This window comes from Equus przewalskii, chromosome 16 (assembly GCF_037783145.1).
Source record: "Equus przewalskii isolate Varuska chromosome 16, EquPr2, whole genome shotgun sequence".
Classification (NCBI taxonomy): domain Eukaryota; kingdom Metazoa; phylum Chordata; class Mammalia; order Perissodactyla; family Equidae; genus Equus; species Equus przewalskii.
In genome coordinates, this window is record NC_091846.1 from 16,206,768 (window position 1) to 16,226,259 (window position 19,492).

The 19,492-nt window shown below is 37.2% G+C and overlaps 1 protein-coding gene across 6 annotated transcripts in view; it reads right to left on the bottom strand.

Annotated features, from left to right (window-relative positions):
- The window catches only part of TRPC4 (transient receptor potential cation channel subfamily C member 4), a 214,132-nt gene that overhangs the window by 18,965 nt on the left and 175,675 nt on the right, over nucleotides 1-19,492 (bottom strand). For all 6 annotated transcript variants that reach the window (XM_008526732.2, XM_070578089.1, XM_070578091.1 and 3 more), the window contains 2 exons: nucleotides 10,001-10,314; nucleotides 2,119-2,314 (listed from right to left, as the gene is read on the bottom strand). In XM_008526732.2, coding sequence (XP_008524954.1) covers nucleotides 2,119-2,314; nucleotides 10,001-10,314 — 510 coding nt within the window. The remainder of the gene's footprint in view (nucleotides 1-2,118; nucleotides 2,315-10,000; nucleotides 10,315-19,492) is intronic.

Here is a 19,492-nt window from a genome sequence, read left to right on the forward strand (position 1 = left end):
CTTCCTTTGTTCATGGCTTGGGATTCTGAGAGGGTCTGTAACAAGGTCTGGAGTGGTTAGAAAATCCAGAGGTGAAAAGTTGTAGGTTGGTGATGACTAAAGCTACCTTTTGCCCCCACCTTCTAACTCTTAGTCAATATTGAAAAGTTAATTTAGGTATTTCCTTTTCTAGGAAGCCTGCCCTGACTCCCAACAATGTCAGCTGCCTCCTACCCCCAGCCCACATCATGGTCCTCTTTGCTGTACTTTCACCACATTCCAAAATTTCTTTTCTCAATATTGAAATTATTTGTTTGTTTGTTTGTTTGTTTACCACTACTACATAAGTTTTTTCTTGAGAGCAAGACCTTCATTGTTCTGTGTGCCCCTAAAATCAGGCATATGGCTGGCATACATCAGATGTATGATAAACATTCAATCAATGAACAAATGAGTGAGTGAGAAGCAGGCTTTAGATATGGCCTGCCAGATTGCTTTTGCCTTTCAACTAAATTTTCCTCTTTTTTCATGCTTTACCCTAAAGCTGTGAGTTAGGGGTAGTAAGGCAAAAAGAGAAAGCCCTTAGGATAAATTCTGCTGGTGAAAATCAAATACTTGGCTTGTTCATGCTTCAAAGTGGCATCATGCATGGGATGCTGGGGGGTACACCTGTTTCAGGTTCTCAGTGCCTGCTCTCCTCTCAGGTAGTTATAGAGTTTGGGCTAAACAAAAATAGAGAATGGAAGAGCATTCTCACCTTTGTAAGAAGTAACCTAGAAAGTTATACCCCACAAAGAAACAAAAAGAAAATGTTATAGTATTCTTGAATCATGTTCTCTTCTTGACAAAATCAGTATATTGAATGTTTTCTAGGATCAAAATTGTATATACAGCTTCTCTGAATATAGGTTGATAATTAGAGGCTTTCTAATATTTTTGGAAAGTGGTCTGGAAAAGAGAATCCATTTTGGAAATGTGTTGACTAGAAGAATACAGAACTTCCGAAGCAAATACATAGGGACTATCTTTAAAAATTCAGATGTGTAAGATGCTTAAATCAAGGCCCGCACATTCAGATATTCACATGAAGATCTTAGAACCTAGTTATGTCCAGTAGGAGCACTTTAGTCTGTGATTCAGTAAATAAAAATAATGCATTCTTATGTTTTATGCAGTTTTCATCTGTGACAGGTGTCTTGCCTTCATAAAGACAGCTTAAGTAAAATTCAGAATGCTGCTTCTCAAAATAACAATAATAGCACTCCAGAGGTTTAACAATAGATTCAAAGATGCAATATAATTGTAGTTATTTATGGAGAAAATGGGCAGCCTATAATTATGCGTATAAAATACTACTTGTCTAAGGTATAAATATGGAAGACTTAAGAAATATATTTCATTCCATTATGGGTTTGCTTTGTCACTATTGCTATTGGCCATTACCATATATCACTAGTATGTAAGTTCAAGGGGATAAAGGGCTTTGCCTTTCTTGTTCGTAGCTGTATTTATAGTTCCTAGAACAGTACCTGGCAACAGAGAAAGTACTCAATAAGAATTTGCTGAATGAATGAATAAATAAATTAAGCTAAGTTGTCTGGATTCCAGAGTTTCAAATAAACACATATGCTATTGTATATTCTGCTACAGAATTCAGGCTTACTGCTACATTGCTTTTTTCAAGACTTTAAGAGACTGAAAATCCTGTGACTTTTTCCCTCAGACTCCCCTCTGAGCTATCTTTTGTATCTTGCCAAGTTGGCATGAGTTTCCTTATATCAAGATTGTAAGTTAAATGGACAAAGACAATGAAAAGCCCAAAAGGCACTGCATAGAGCGGAGTTGTCTGTTCATAATTCATACCTCACCTACTGCTTGTCGTAGCCAATGACTGCCTGGCAAGGGAGATGCAGTTTCTTTTATAATCATGTATAATATGGCAAAACTAAATTAGCACATAGCCAAATATGGTGTAATACTGCTTAGAAACTTCAAATTAACCATTTATGTTATATTTCTGATCTGTTTCATTAATAGTCAATTATAGACCTTATTTCCAATGATAATAGGATGTAGTATAGCTGGGAACAACACATTCGAGGGGGGAATATGGAAATAAAATAAAATTATTCAACTTACAGCAATAAGTTGGTAAGAATTATTCATCATAGCTATTAACATGTTGAGTAGGACAACCAGAGAGATGACATTGTACGTCCCAAACATGGTGGCACCAACAAACTCAGTGAATTCATGCTGTGCTTTGACATTGGTCACATATAAATTGATGAGCCCAAATATTGACCAAAATAGGGACTGGAGTGTCTCAAATAACCTGGAATAAAGATAAAATGACACTAATGGCTATATTAATAGAACCATCATACAATAAGATGTAACAATAGAATCTGACTTACTATCATGTATATTTGATTAATTTAAAAATACATATCAATAGTAAAATAATATGTCAGGGCAATTATAAAATTAAACATCATAGAGGTTGGCCCGGTGGCACAGCAGCTAAGTTCGCACGTTCCGCCTTGGTGACCTGGGGTTTGGCGGTTCAGATCCAGGGTGAGGACATGGCACTGCTTGGCAAGCCATGCTGTGGTAGGGGTCCCCCATATAAAGTAGAGGAAGATGGGCATGGATGTTAGCTCAGGGCCAGACTTCCTCAGCATAAAGAGGAGGATTGGCAGCAGATGTTAGCTCAGGGCTAATCTTACACACACACACACACACACACACACACAAAATTAAACATAATAAAAAGAATTAAAGAAAATTGTTTTCACCATACTAGCACCAACGGTGTACTTAATTTTCCCAAGAGCTTTGAAAACTGCAGTCAGTTACCTAAGGCAGGGATGCTGAGTCTGACCCACAGCCTGTTTTCGTATGGCCCCTGAGTTAAGAATGGCTTTTGTTTTTTCAAAAGGTTGGAATAAACTCAAAAGAAGAGTGATATTTTGTGACATGTGAAAATTATATAAATTCATATTTCAATGTCCATAAATAAAGTATTATTGAAACTCAGTTACAGTCATTCATTTATGCATCGTTTATGTTTTCTTTTGTGTTATACTGGCAGAAGTGAGCAGTTGTAATGGAGAACATATGGCCCACAAAGCCTAAAATATTTGTTATCTATCCTTCTCATGGAAACTTTGCCGACCCCTGTCCTAGGGCACTGAGTGATAGTTAATAAATGACAGATTCTTAAGCTAAGTCTTTGAAAAATGTCAGTACTTTTTCATAGTTTTGCTTTTGGTTTAAAATTAAATGGATTAAATGGAGGATTAAAAATAATGTTATCATTATGGATTTCTACGTTTGCAATTAAATTTGCACACAGTGAATCCTATAAAGGTAAAGAGTCCCAGAATGCCTAGAAAATAAAGTTTGCTATTTTTTATATTTAAGGGAACATTTTATTCATTCCTACCAATGAATGAACTCTGTTGATTTTATTGAAAGTAAAGTTTCCTTAACTTACTCCAAGAAATGGGATAAGATGAAGAGTGTCTGAACCCAAGTGAAGAATTGCTTCTTTCAGCAGGACCATTATACCACCTTGATACAATGTAACAAAGACAACAGAACTCTTATACACTTTAACATATGGTTGCAATAAGACTAGTTCAATTATGTTGTAAAAACAAAACAAGAACCCTCTCATGCCTGGCATGGTGGCTACGGAGGTAGGATTTCAGTCTTTAGGGTGGTTAGCATTAGTTTGGAATCATGTTGTGGGACCAAGTCAGTCATGTTTTCCGGCAGCTCCCAGACCCAGTGACATTGTTAAACATACACCCTTTTATCAGAGGTGGTCCTTAAGTAGGTCTCCAGAGCCCCCGGCCCAGAACCTCAATGGATTAGATAAATCATGGTCAACTGACTCAAGGAAGAGCCAAGTCATAGCAGGCCAGCGGACAACGGCATGGCCTATTGTGAAAAGATGAGCCTAAACAATCAGATTTCCTCTCCAAGAAAGTTTATCTTAGAAATATCCTGAGAACAAGGTAGTTGCCAAAAAGGATGAAATGAAAGGAGCTATGACGTAGAGTCAGGATCAGTGGAATTATATGAAGCCAAAGGTGTGAGACAGCACAAACTAAAAAGCAGAGAATTGAGGATAAATAAGCCAGATAATAAGAAAACTGAAGAGAATATACACGGAGTAGTCGAATCACGGTAACATGGTTCTCAGAGTGAAGAATCCTGTGGCCCAGCACTATGTCAGCTCTGCTCTTCCTGAAGCCAGGGCGTGCTAAAACCAATCTTTGCTCAGAGGATCAAAGGGCTGTAATCCTGTTCACAATTCTTGTAGCAAACTCCTGTTACTTGAAACAATCCGTGAATTTCTGGTCTGTATAACCAAGAGAATCTAACTAAGGATGCCTTAATTTGCCTTCAGGACTTCTTTTTTCAAATTTATCACTTTTTTAAAAAGAGTAACCAGTTTTATATTTTTAATTGCATAACTAAATTGTAATTATAGGATATGAAATTTACTTGTTTGTTCATCTTGCTAGAGTTGTTCAACAATGGAACAAAATATCACAAAGTGGTAAGGGAGCTGATCTGATCAACTTCAATTAGATGGTGACTCACAAGCAGGGATGGGCAATATGTGAGGAGCTGACCATGTCTTCTTAAAGGGCAATCCAGATGTCAGATTCTAACCATATCAGGGAAAGTTTAATCTAATTCATTTGTCCTAGACAAAGGCCACTAAAAGTTACTCTTTGAAAACTTTCTCAAGAAAAAAGTAAATTTGACCCAAGGCCATGAGTTCTTTATTTTTAGTGACTTTAAGGGCAATTTCTAAAATTAATGATGATGCTATTTGGATTTAACATGAAATGTTTTTGTTCTTTCTAAATAGTGTATATTCTTACTGTGAGTATACAAATATGATTCAGCTAGTTTTCTCTCGACATCAGTAACAGTTCAGAGAGAGCTGAAGTTATAATATAAGTGATATAATAAATTATATAAAATTTTGCCACATACATCCCATAACAGTTGTTTCCTTAAATAAAAACAGTCATATAGAATAAATAGTTTGTTATGGTTAAATAATTTTGATTTACTTCTGTCTAAATAAGAACTACTAATTATTAGGGAATACTAGTAAACCCTTTGGCAAAATTACATTTTAATTAGAATTTGAAAAGGAGAAAATTCAAAGTAAGATGACATTTTGTGATTAACTCTGGATTTCATTCTTATTTTTGTTTTCTTTTCCTTTTTTCAGTGGAATGAATCAGAAGTGAGATTTGCAGAATAGTTCCACTTAACTAAAATATATTTAATTCTTCGATGAATTAAGACCCTGGTATTGAGACCTTGTTGTTTCTAAGTTAATTATTTTTTATCACATGGATTTTAAAAAATCAATCTAGGTTTATATTTCTAGGCCGTTGCTTCTAGAAATATTTTCATAATTAGTGATTCCCAAATCTATTGATAACCACATTGCCCCCAATTGAAGAGTCATTAGCTGTAGCACATCTGAGACTGCTTTTAAGTGACATCTATTTTCCTAATTCTATGGTGTGATAAGGCCTGAAAACTTTCCAGAATAATGCCACACTAAATTAAATGACACTTAGCATAAAACCCTGTTTGAAGACTAAAACCGGGTAATTTGTATGGAGTGAGGCTACAGTTTTGCCTTCCTAAAGATGATATTTTGTCTCTTGATGATTTCTCAATTGCTACTTTTAAAAATTAGTTTGTTCCCTAGTTAAATACTTACAACTAGAGAAAGCAAACAAGTAAAAAGGTAATGAATTGTACAATTGAGATTTCCTTTTATCCCTTGAGACTAAAACTATGAGGAAACATAAATTACTACAAGATGCATCTGCATATTTTATTCTTAGTTGATAAGGAATAACGTAATACTAAAACAAATAAAGTATGTTCTTAATTGGCCAGTTCTAATTATGTGGAATACAGTGCCAATAATTATAAAAGGGCTTTTCTTAATCAGACATTTGTCACAAAGCCCATGGCCTTATCTTCATAGGAGAGCCACTTACTCAGAGACTGTTAGCTTAAAAATGTGTGTAGAATAATTTTGGTGACTAAATGTTTGGTTTCCTTTAGTGACATGTGGTTCTTCCCGTGTTAAAGAAGAAAGAACATGCAAGTGTGAAAACAGCAGGAAGAAGGGTCCATGTGCTGGTGGGAAAATGCACAGAGAGACTAGAAGACATAGTCCACAGTCTGTGCCCCCTAGGAGCTCCTGGTCATCAGGGTGTCAGGAAAGGCATCCTGGAAAAAGTACATCTGAGGTAGGTTTTGGAAAATAGAACAAAATTTTGCAAGTGGGGCAGAACAGGGCATTCTAGGATTAGAGAAGATTATGACATGTTTGAGGATTGATAACCTATTAGAAAATATTGAAGAGTAAAATATTCTTGAAGAATGGAGAAAGGTGAGGCTTGAAAAGGAACCAAGAGGCAAATCATTGAAGGACCTGGTATGTCAAGCTAAGGAATTGGGCTGTATCCAGTAAGGAACAAGAAAACATTTCGACACTTAAAACAGAAGATTGTCAGGATTTCGGTACAGAAAGATCATTTGGGCAACAGGATGGAAAACATATAAAGGAAGGCAGAGCCCAGGGGCAGGGAGACTTGCACTTAGGTGTGGGCAGTGAGCAAGGGGAGATAACACCAAGATAGTCAAGAGCAGGAATAGACTGTCTGTGGAGGGGGTGGGGTTAAAGAGGATCTAGTATTAAATATCTGGGTGGGTTTTGGTGGCATTGACCAGGAACAAGAGTTGAGGAAGAGGAAGAAGAAGTTTTGAGAGAGACTTTGACTAGCTTTCTTTGTTTGGGTTTAAATTTTTAGGAGATATGCATGGAGAGGTGTCCAAAAGGCAGTTGGACCTACAGATCTTGGGGAGAGAGATCTGTGCTAATGAAATGGGTATAGGAGTCATCTCTTAGACAAACTGGGCCAAATCCATACGCATAGATGAGTTTCACAGGGTCTCAGGATAGTTGCTAAAGCAGATCACTATTTAAAAGCAATAACTGAAATATAATTATCAGAGGAAAGTAAGAAAAATTAGAGAAGAAATAAGTGAACAGTAAAAACACAGTAACTTTAAAATTAAAGGAGGACAAGATTTCAAAAATGAAAGTGATAAAGAGGGTGAAATGATGCAGACACAAAAAATAAGATATAAAGAGATCAATGTCCATTGACAGTGGTGATATGGAAGCTCTACATATTTTCTAGAGTAGTTTTAGTGGAGTGATGGAAGCAGAGGCCAAACTGCAACTGGATGAAGAATGAATAGAAAGACCAAGAAAACAAGGTATCTTGTCTCGACTTCTTTTCAGTGTTGCTTGGAGGAAGGGAAGGAGGGAGACAGGAGTGGTAGCTACTCCCACCCCTGGGAAACTCAGGGTTCAGGTACATTTGTTCCTTGAGTGAAGGAGAAAAAGAGAGGAACCATGTGAGATGCAGGTGAGAGATAATACTCTACTACTACCGATGAAAAGAAGAAGAGTAGCTAACATTTTTTTTTTATCACATTATATAACAGGCCCTATGTTAGCTATTTTACGTGAATTATTATGCTTTTTAATCCTCATATAGAATAAGATCTCTGAGATGGTGGGTAGTAAAAAAAATGATCTTGAAATTTACGGAAGTTACAGAAGTAAAAAAAGAAAATTGAAGACCCACAAAAACACAGAAATACGCTGTACAGTGAGCGGGAGCCCCGAGGGCATCACTGGACATTCCTTCACAGTGATTGACAGCCATTAGGCTGAAACAGGGTCATCAAGGGACAGCTAACCCATACCTGTCTAGTGCATTCTGTATATTCAAGTGCATTAATAAAACTAGGAGTGAATAATCTATTTTTTAGTTTTTGAATAACTTCAAACAAAAAATAAATTTTTGCTTGCCAATTTACATTTCATTATCTGGAAAAAAACCAGGTAGAACACCTGATTTATTTGGGTTGAATGATTTGGGTTATAATATTTAAGACATGCAATTATCTGTTGCTTTCATAATAATAGCGGAAATCATTGGTATGGATACACAAAAATAATACATAATCCAAGCAATTCAGTATATTTGCTTTTAGAATACAATTTATATAAGACATTTTGCATCAGATTCTCTAGCCATACTCTTAAAATTAGTTTGTAATATGTAATCACTTACCATGAAACCAGGAACAGGGCAAGGGGATTCCTGGAAATCTTAGAGATCATAAATTAAGATGGGGTTAGGTATAACCTGGTTAACTGCAGATGAATCAGATGTCTGAAAAGGGCTTGGGTCTTGGAACCAGAGCTGTTCCCTAAATTCAAGAAGACCTGGGAGGAAACTCAGTTCTAGGTACTGTGTGGAAGTTCTTTCTGCAAGACGAAGCATGGAATCGGAAGGATAGGGCAACAGACATAGACGCGGTGGTCTTGGCAAGCAGTTTGCATCAGGGCACACAGTAAAGAGTCACAAGGGAGCTGTGAAAGACTGAGTGTGCAAATTTCTCCATCAGAAATCCAGTAAGCCAGTCAGCAGAGTGACAATTTCCAGGAAGTTTGTTCGAGGCAGAATTTAGTCTATGAGAGGGGAGGTTGGTGGGATCTGACCATTGTAAATCTCTAGTCCTAGTTCCTAAGGGCAAATTACGAAGTCAGGGATCACAAATGAGTGGGGAAAGATGCTAAGTTCAGATATCAAAACTGAGACACAGTCCAAGGCCATGCTTGTCACGAGGATGTTGCCATAAAGGGTTTCATTGACTCTCTCCTGTCCAGGGTCAGAAAATAGAATGAAGAAGATGACAAGCCTGAGTAAGCTGGTCGCGCTGGAGAACTGCTGTTTAAGCACAGAGGAATAAAGAGGCTGGGAGCAAGAGACGAAATGACAAGGGCAAGCTGGGATGACTTCCTGTTTCTTTATGATTCACGGTTTGTCTCAAATATACTTCCGAGAAGATGTGAGTCAGTTAAGGCTGAGATTAAAATTTCATGTGCAAATAAACAGAGGATGATTAACTAAAATGGAGTTTTAAATATTGAGATCAAAGATAAAACAGGTACAGAATTGAACCTACAAGGATATTTTAACCATAAGTCATTTGGTTTCAGTGAAGTTATCAATTTCCTCCTGCTTAAGAAATTACTGTACTCTCTTATATTACATAAAATTCTGTAATGGCCCATGAATAGAGTCTGAATTTTAAAGTCACCTACAAAATGACCATGTATTCACATGTAGTGACTGTGCAGAGTAGAGTTACTGTGTAACTTCTTCACTCATCTGCTAATTAACTGTTTATCACAGTTGTCGGTTTATCACAGTAGGAAGGAAATGGACATGTATGTAGAAGTATATTCCATGAGGACTGTGTGAGCTTCACACATAGTGGTCATGAACCTGTGCTGTCAGCAAACCTGGTTGTGAGAATCACCAGAGGCTGACACTGGAGGAGGCTCGTTGCTCATCAGGTGTAAGGGCACAGAGAGCTTTGTGTGCATAGTAATAATAGCCTCCATTAGCCTTGGGGTTCTATTTGGATTATTTCTTCATGCTTAGATTTTTGTATAGGGAACTAGAGAATGAAAGAGACATGTGCAGGGACTTTAGTATCTGCAAAACACATGAGGAAATGTTGACAAGCACTTGGATTTTCTGACATGATTGGTTTCGTATATATTCTATCTTTTAATGTACTTGTAAGCTGCCAATAGGGCACAGGTTCCCTTTTTATTCCACATTTTAAAACAGTATATATAGTTTTCCTTCATATGAGGTTGTTTAAAAGAAAAGACCATTTTACTAAAACTTAAAGGTACGGGATGTTTTTTTAATGTCAGAAAGATCCATTTGTGTTCAAAGCCATGTTAATTCTGTTTCTTGCATTAAGCATAATTTTCTTTGCAACCACTTGTCACAGTTGAAATTCATAACATAATACACTCTAAATTCTGCACAACGTTACCAGTGGAAATGTCTGCTCGACTTACGTTGAAAATGCATTATTCTGCTTTTCACATCGTATGCCTTTGCAGCTTAACCCTTTCGTTTCTTCATAATAGAAGTATAGTTGATTCAGGCCATTTGCAAATGCTAGCAACACGAGGCAGTATATGAATAGAAACTTCAAAATGTCCAGGAGCATTCTTCCCAGGGATATTTGCAGAGGCCCCAGGTGAGAATTTGCGGTAAATAGTGAGATCAGGCGCAGAGAACTGAAGATGTTTGCAATGGCAAATAAAGCTTCAGCCACCAAAGTGGGGTGCCACATGTCCCAAGATTCTCTTGGATTAAGAGCACTGTACTGGAGAAAAGAGAGAAACAAAGGGAAAATGAAACAAACATGTATATATGAGGATGTCAAGTTCAGGCCAGGATGCTTTTTCAGGTAGATCCAGCCTATTGTCAGGAAACTCAAGTCCTCCATGGTGGTGGCAGCAGTACTAACCTATACAAACATAAGAATTTATGAAAGTAGTTTATAATTGATGAACTTTAATCAAAGTGGCCTTCCTGGCCTGGCCTTGTCATTGTGTTCTTTGTTAATATGTGAATTACATCTTTCCTTGACCTTTCTAATGGAACTTTAAAAAAAGAAAAGGAAAATGTTACGTGGGAAAAACCATCTGATTTTATATTACGAAAAGATAGCAACATCATGATAACAAAAAAAGCTACTTTATAAAGGAAAACTACTAAATTTTCAACAAAATAATCAATAGCCTTACTTACTATATTTGACAAACTTGCCTATTCTAGAGGAAAGCACGTAGGATACAAATTATATATAAATGAGTGGAAGTAGTGGTTTGTTCCTTTGGAAATAATAATGATCAATATGGGCATAACTATTAGTGTTTTGTACTTGTTACATCGTAAATAAAATCTAACTTAGAAATCATCCTGGAAGCCAACGAATTGTTAACTTTATATTTAATAGGTAGAAAATGTGATGTTTATCTGAACATTCCTTAATCAGATAAAATATGTGACTTGAGAAAAAAATATTTGCTACATTAAACTTTGGCCAGCAATTATTTAAAAAGTAAGACTTAATTAAAATGTCTGCTTTGAACTATCTTGATATTATTCAGCTACAAAAAGAGCACAAAGAAATTTATCCTTTGTACTATTGAGGTAAATTGTATTCTTTTTTTTAAAAAAAGGGTCAAATATGCTCTTTCAAATATTGCATTTTAAAAATCTGTATAAGAATTGAGCAATAAGTTGAATTCTCTTCTTCATACACATCGCTAAAAAATACGTCTAGACAATTGCATCTTTGTCCTAATGGTCATGTCAGAAAAAAACTTTTACTTCTGTGTGAGTCTCATCAGAATATTTTCATTCTTTTTATATTGCATTTTATACCAAAGACCTTTACAGATGTTATTTCCCTTGAAACTAATAGATAGTATTTTTTAATCTCCCTGAGGAGAAAATACATCATAAGCTCCTGATTTCGTTCAACCCTCAGACTCTTGCTTGAGTGACAATTTAAAACAATCAGATTTGAACTAGAAGGAAATTATTTTCTATTTTTAAATCCTGATAACTGTTCTTGAATATTCGCATGCATAGCTTTAGCACAAAATAGCTAATGATTGAAGATACGGAAAAAAAATAAAAATTTAAGATTTTTTTTGTTGTTCATTATAACAAGTATCAGAGCGAGGGTTGGTGGTAGCAAACACAACCTAATTCTCTCCATTCAGCCCACCCATATATTTTGCCACCTTCCGCCAAAGACTAAGATCACACTCACCTTCCTTTTCTCACTTCTTTGGAAAGACACACATATTTAAGTAGAGAACATATTCTCCTCTGTTGATGGCTAATTACATATTTCTCTCTTTTGTTAACCTAATGTGGCTTAGGGCCACATCTCAAAATATACACAATATGAAACAGTAAGCATTCTTAAGGATGTGATCATTTTCTTGGAATTTTTCACAACATTTAACACAATGCCCTGTATGTAATAGATGCTCAAGAAACGTTTTCTCCCATCAAATATTCATAGTCCAGTGAGGATGACAAGGACAACTAATTATAATGAGAACAATACCAGATATTAACACAAAGTGCTTTGGGAAAAGAAAAGAGAAAGTGATAAATTCTGTCTGGAGCTGATGGGGCCAGGATGGATGGAGTTATATGTTGATGGAGCTTTAACGGTTCTCTGACATTATCAAATCTAGCGGAGATGCTGTTCGTTACTCTAGTTTTCACAGCCAGTCGAGGCAGTTGGATGTAGAATCCATCATCACATGGTGCTTGACTTCAGCTCTGTTATTGACTTACTGTGCTTCAGAACCCTTCTCAGCGAATTATCTCAGCTGGGACTCACAAAATCATAAGAGGAAGGTTTTCCATTTTACACATCATGAGATGCTAGATTCTGCCCCAGGATAATGACCCAAGTCTGCTTCAGAGTGTAGCTTCTGGTAATTGTTGGGAAATAATGCTCCACGAATATGTTTCCATTTACGCATAGTCAGGGCTTCCTGAGCAAAACATTGCTGGCATCTGGGTTAAAGGATGGCAAACAAGCCTTGGAAGTTAAAGATAGAGAACTCCTGAGAGAGTTAGAAACGTCTCCCCTGGAGCCATCTGCTAACACTCTAAGGATAATAAACCTAGGGGCCTCTGTTTCCCCAGAGAAAATTTGTTTACTTTAGAAATTTAAAGTCTTTCCTCCTCCTTCTCCAGGGGGAGGATGGGCATCTGGCACAGCTGCACTAGAGAAGCTCTGAGATTCATAAATTCCCGGTTCCTCTCCTGTGGGACAGATTCCTGTAATCGAGGGGGACATGTGGCTCTCATCTGCCGCCCTGTGGGGGATTAGGGCATGGTGACCGATGCTAAAATCGTTTATAAGTAAATAATTTGTCTATTCTCTGACCCAGAAGTCTCGTTTCCTATCGGGAATAAATAGAGATATAAACATTTAGTTATTATCTCTTGATTTCATTCTTGTAAATTTTGCTTTTCAGTTTTTCCCCTGTCATTCACATATACATTTGCTTAGGTTTTTAAATACAGGCATTGTCTTACAAAGCAAATTTTAAAATTCTCACAAACCATGGTGTTCTTTACATTTGTAAAGAAAAATTGTAATTCTTCAGTTATTAAAGGTATTTTTCACACCTGTAATTAGGAATTAAAAGATTAACTTGAATTAAAAATTTTCCTTTGGCTCTATTTTCTAAAAAGTATCCACAAAATCTATATTCTGCCTTTACTTTCGCATGTTGCCTCCACCCATTTGTGCTGCCTCGTCTCAGCAGCCTTTGCAGGTTCCTCTTTCCCTCCTGCCCCTTAAAGGTTGAGTTTGTTCCTCCAGCCTCTTCTCTTCTCATTCTACCTATTCTCCCTGGATGTTTTCCATGCTTTCAACTGTCAGGTATGTGCTGATGACTCTCAATTCTGCGGCTCCAGCCCAGACTCCTCACTTTACAGTCATCTTTTACATTCCACTGCCTTGTTGACTTTTCTGCTTGGATATCTCACAGGCATCTCAAACTCACAGGCCAAAAATGAAACTCCTCATCTTTTCATCCTCAAACTCGTTCTCCATGTATGCTTTCTCGTCTTAGTGAATGGCAGCAAATCACCCAAGGCAGAATTGGAGGTTGATCCTAGAGTCTTCTTTCCAAATTCTGAGTCTCTAAACTCAAATCTTGTAGGTATTACTTTCTCCTCTTTATTCGTATCTTCTCTGGCTTAAAAGAGTTCCTCTACTTCCCAGAGAAATTACTAGAATATGCCGCTAACTGCTCTCCCTGCCTTGAACCTTATCTGTACAATCATCTATTTCCTCCAGAATCATCTTTCAAAAGGGCCAATCAGGGGCCGGCCTGGCGGTGTAGTGGTTAAGTTCACATGCTCTGCTTTGGCAGCCTGAGGTTCATGGGTTCAGATCCTGGGTGCGGACCCAGCACCATTCATCAAGCCACACTGTGGCAGCATCCCACATAAAATAGAGTACGATTGGCATGGATGTTAGCTCCTCAACAATCTTTCTGAAGCAAAAAGAGGAAGATTGGCAACAGGTGTTAGCTCTGGGCCACTCTTCCTCACACACAAAAAAAGGGCCAATCAGACTATCACACATTTTACTTAATGTTCTTCAATGACTCTGCATTGTCCTCAACATGAAATTCTGATTTCTCAACAATTCATGGAATTTGAGTCTTGACTTCCTTTTGAGATGGTCCTGCCACTTGTCCCTAATGAGGTACTCAATGCTCTATCTCAAACCTTTAGTAGTGGTAATTCCCCTAATTACCCTCACATTCTTACCAAAATGCCTTTCTATTGATACCAGGCCTTTGTCTAGAACGGATTTAAGTGCTAATTATTTTGATTCTCCAGCTATTACTCATTCATAAAATATATGTTGTGTGCTTACTCTCTGTCATGCACTATCCTCAGGGTGCATAATCTTGATCAGACAAGATAAAGTTCATGCCATATGGGTTTACAAAATCGTGAAGAAGACAGACATTAAACAATGCTAATCCTTCCTTTGAGAAGTACACTTTGACTGCAGGTGAGTGGACACTAAGATCCTGCTGACCAGAGCCTGTAGCTCCATGTTGTAGAATAATCCTTTAGAGAGAGAGAGAGACACCAAGAGCTACCTTCACACCTTTAACCTTTCTAGGACCATCAATTCCTGCTTTCCTTTTTCTCTCAAGTATTTGCTTTCTAGGCTAAACCTACCACAGTTTGGTTTTGCCCTAAGCCTTCATTTCTATTCAGATTCTTTTTAAGAGAACTGCTCCTTTTGCAGACTATAAGATAGCATATTTGTGTTTGTACTACTTGCCAGTTTTCCACATAGGGAGGTTTGTCTAATGATTTTAGTTACTGGACGTCTAGTAGAGTGCTTTATATATGATAGGAGCTCAAAAAGCATTCTAGGGTGAAGAATCATAGACATATTCAAAAGCATAGTTGTCAAAAAGGGGGATCATTTGTAGAAATGTAAGTATCTTAATATAGCTGGAATACAAAAATTTGGGGAATAGTGATGAGTCTGAGAAGAAGTTGGAGCCAGGTCACGAAGATCTTAGCAGAAGCCTTAAGAGAAGAAGATGAGCCTTAAGATAAGTTCCTTGAACATAAGAAAATATATATTAGTTCATCTTTATGTCCTCTATGGTCTCTGACGCATACTTATAAAAGTCAAGTAATGAATCAAAATATAGGTAAAAATTAAATTGATGCAAACTGAAAATATTTGTCATATGAGATTAAGAAGAAAATGTATACATACTGGTTTTAACGTCTGATTGATAGAGTGAAAACCTTTCCCTTTCTATAAATTGGTTAGATAACTAGTGAAAGATAGAAAGAAGGCATTTGATCTTCTCCTGTGGTAGATAATACGAGATTAAACAATTAGGATTCAAATCTATAGTTCTCGGCCATAAAACTAAAGAATATTTAGAAAATTGCATAATTTGGAGAGTACACTACAGTTACAGCATTTGTGAAATGGAAACAATATTTGCCACCTTTCTAGCTGATACAACTAGGAAGGATCAATGAGATGTATACTTAGAATTATTTAGAAGAATGCTGCTATGAAAAAAATCCATCATTACTGTCAAAATAAATGTTCTTATTCATAATAATTTTGATTTTTGAAAACATTATTTAAATTACACAGTGGAAGGGGCATAGAAAATTAATCATTTCTGTCAAAAGTCTGAAGATAAATATAAGACATACATTGTACATATGGAGCAAGGGCTAGGCAATATTTAGGGGAAAACCAGCCCTAAGGAAGTTAAAGTAACATTTTATAATTGTGCCCAGGCATCAAGCAGCTCTGGATTCACACTTCATACACAGTGAGAAGAAGAAATGACTGACACACCTTCCTCTAGAGAATTAGGAGCAAATTAAAAAAAAAAAGCAACAATCCATGAGCTGTGAAATGGTAATGATCAAGGTATTCTAAGAAGCACCACAAAGCCTTGCGTGTAAGGGGGAGAATACTGGGTCACACATCCCTCTGTGCTGTCTTGGCCTATACAATACAATGCTGTGGCATTGCACATGTAGGGGAGGAAGACATTTCCTCTTCCCAAATGTGGGTTCGTCTGGCCAGAGAACAAATTCAATTCACATGAGACAGAATAGCAAGAGAAAATTAAACAAAGCTTTATGAGGAATAATGGCCCAGGGCCTTTCTTCCCGAAGGAAGATAGGACACCGAAGAAGTGGGGTGCACAGAGTGGTTATATACCCCCAAACAGGGTGTTTCACATGTGATTGAAATGTCCCTCCCACAATAGTCACAAGATTGCCCTGTCGGCACAGTGCTTGATGGACACAGCAGGAGGCAAGTCTATTGTCTTGAGCTGGGTGGTCACAGGTGAGGTCAGCCATCAGTTCCTAGCCTAAGGAAAGATGCTTAATCCTTAAAGAAATGCCAACGTTGGAAGGGGGAGGGAAGTCAGTTACAGGAGGTTACCAGACAAGCACAATAAAATGCAGTTTTAAGTCCTTGCCTTTGGCATCGATTAAGAGTTTCTAGAGAGAAGGTCATCTCCTTTCTTCTTCCTGGTACAGAGAGGGAGGCACCCCCTACAGATAGAGATTTACCCTACAAATGCAAAGGTGTCCCAACAAAGGGCAAGTTCCATTCCTCAGAGCCTCCTTCCCTGTCCCAGTTTATCAAAAGCAATCAGCCTCAAATAATCCTGATGCCAAAGAGACATATCTTGGGGTGGCCATTCCCGGGTCCCTACACACATGAAACTCAAAACCAACTACGGAGTGCTTATATTAACCTCTATTCTATGGCATTAAATATATTGCTTAATTTAATCTTCACAAACATTCTATGGGATTTGATTATTAATTTCCTTTTACAGATAAGAAAATTGAGGCATAGATTAAGTAACCTGCCCGCAATCACACACGTAGGAAGTGGTATAGGCAGTACTCATACCAAATGCAGATCAGAGCCCAAACCATGGGCTGGGTTAAAAGGGCCCCATTTTTGCATATTTTAAAAAGATACTCCCTCCTGGTGGATGAATTGAAAAGGATGAAATAATTAAGCAAGGTGGCCCTCTGTCAGACCTGTTCTAAAAGGTTTTTACAACCTTTTAAAAGATTCTCCCTCTGGACAGACCAATTACAGAAAGATTTCCCGTTCAGTGAGCTGACAGTTTTTTTTTTTTTTGGCTTGGATCCATAGTTTGGCCAGAAAGACCTGGGCTGGATTTTCACTCACATTGATGGCCCCTCAGACGGGAGGAAGAACCTGCACCATGCCAGGAGAGATCCCAGTTATAACTCTTCATAATCTTGCCTGCACTACAATAGGCGAACTTACTATTTACCAGGAAGCTGTATCAGGATGACTCCATCCACCCCATACTTCATAATTAATAAATCATCTACCTTGTGGGTCTTACTTCCTAATTTTTTGTCGAGTCCAACCTTCTATTAGCTTCCCCTGTGTCCACTGCTCCACTTTAGGCATTCATCATCACTGGACTCATTCCATGTTTAAATTTCATTAATGACTCCTCTCCATTTATAGGGTAAACTGCAAATTCTATAGCAGCAAGTGGAAAGTCCTTTCCGTCCTCTCTCTGTCCCTGTTTCCTGGATCATCCCTTATAGATATTGATCTCCTTTACACACTCAGACTTTAGCACATTATGTCTTTTCTCTCTGGAATGCTCATGCATGTTCATGAACACTCACTCTGTCCTCTGTATAATTCCAGGACGGTGCCAGTGAAGTTTAGCTCCTTCCTTGACGCTACGATAGCCCCTGATGTAGACCTTATCACACTGTAAGACCCTTAATTATATGCACTTCTCTTTCTCCACCTGACTGTGAACTGCTTTAAGGCAGGGACTATGTCTCAGGCATCTTTACATCTCAGCAACCAGATCAAAAGCTAGTTTCTTAGTGTGCCCTCTTAAATTCTTATTGAGTGAATTAGCTGCCTCATTCATAGAATGGCTGTTTGCCTTATTTATAGCAGAGTCTATTTTTGTACACAAAAAAGACAGTTTTTCCTAAAATACTAAGTAATGTTATTAAAATTAGCATGAAAATTGAATGATAGAACAAAAATAAGGTAAGGAGAGTGAGTCAACAAGTCAGCATGACATCACACACACACAAAGTAAGTGCTCTTCTGTTTTGACAGATAATAAAATTGAGGCCTGCATTAAATAACTTGCCCCAAATGACACAGGTTACACATGGTAAAGGTAAGCGTGAATCCAGAGCTCAAACTCTTTGTGAACTAAAATAAAGCAAATGAAGAGTCATAATAAATACATTACAAAAGGCAAGTCCAGAGAGCTCATAGTATGTGAAGACGGAGGAGGAGACAGGAGTAAAAGATAAAGAAGAAAAACTAATAATGAGTGTTTATTCTGCAGCAGGCAGTTCAAATATACCTACTCATTTACTTCTCATACCAACAGCATAAGGTAGAAATGAATATTTTCCTTGTTTTTACAGACGAGACATAGAGAAGTGAAGAAACAGTTCAAGTTCACACAACTAGTAAGTGATGAAGGAAAGAACCAAGCCCAGGAAACCTGACTGAAGTGCACGCCATTGAATGCTACCCATGCAACTCAAGCTTTAGTTACACAAACGCATTATTCCGAGGGAACATGTCATAGTTTATATTCACAATCATAGCTGAACTCCCCTAATCAAAGTGCATAAGCAAACTATACATTTCCTGCAGACTCCATGTTATTCACATCATCATCATCTAAGGTAATTTCTGTGTTCTTTTCCATCTCTTTTCCCCCCTTCTCCTTCTTCTTCATTATTTGGGGTGGGTGAGTTTAATTTTAAATATAAATTTTCCCTTGGTGTAGTATAAGGAACAATGTTTATATTTTACTATTAAAATAGATGTTGCACATGAAGAATTTACAACTTTTTATGAAAATTCGAATCCCATATCTAAAAGCAAAAAATCCACAAGTATCCATTAATTTATGTAACTATACCCACTACACTATATGCAAGAGTTCTTATATATGAAAATATATATGCACTATAAGCAAACACCATGGAATGTAATACATACAAATATTATGTATTCTAGAACAAATATTATTGTAGACAAGAAATATATGAGACAGGTTCCTTTTAGAATTAATCCCAAACTTCTCTAGGCTGTTGAATAGAATTATATAGCCCACCATTCAAAGTCTTCCTTTAGACTAGCTACATTAGCATCACTTGGGAGTTTGTTAGAAATGCAAATTTAGGCCCCTCCCTAATACTTCTAATTTAGAATCTCCAGGGATGGAGAAAAGGAATCTGTGTTTTACCAAGCTCTCCACATGATTCTTATGCACTTGAAAGTTGAGAACTCTTATGGTCATATAATACTAGAATTTTATAACTGCAGGGGGCCACAAAAAACAGATATATGACTGTTTAGTATAGAGATGTCCAAAACAACTTTA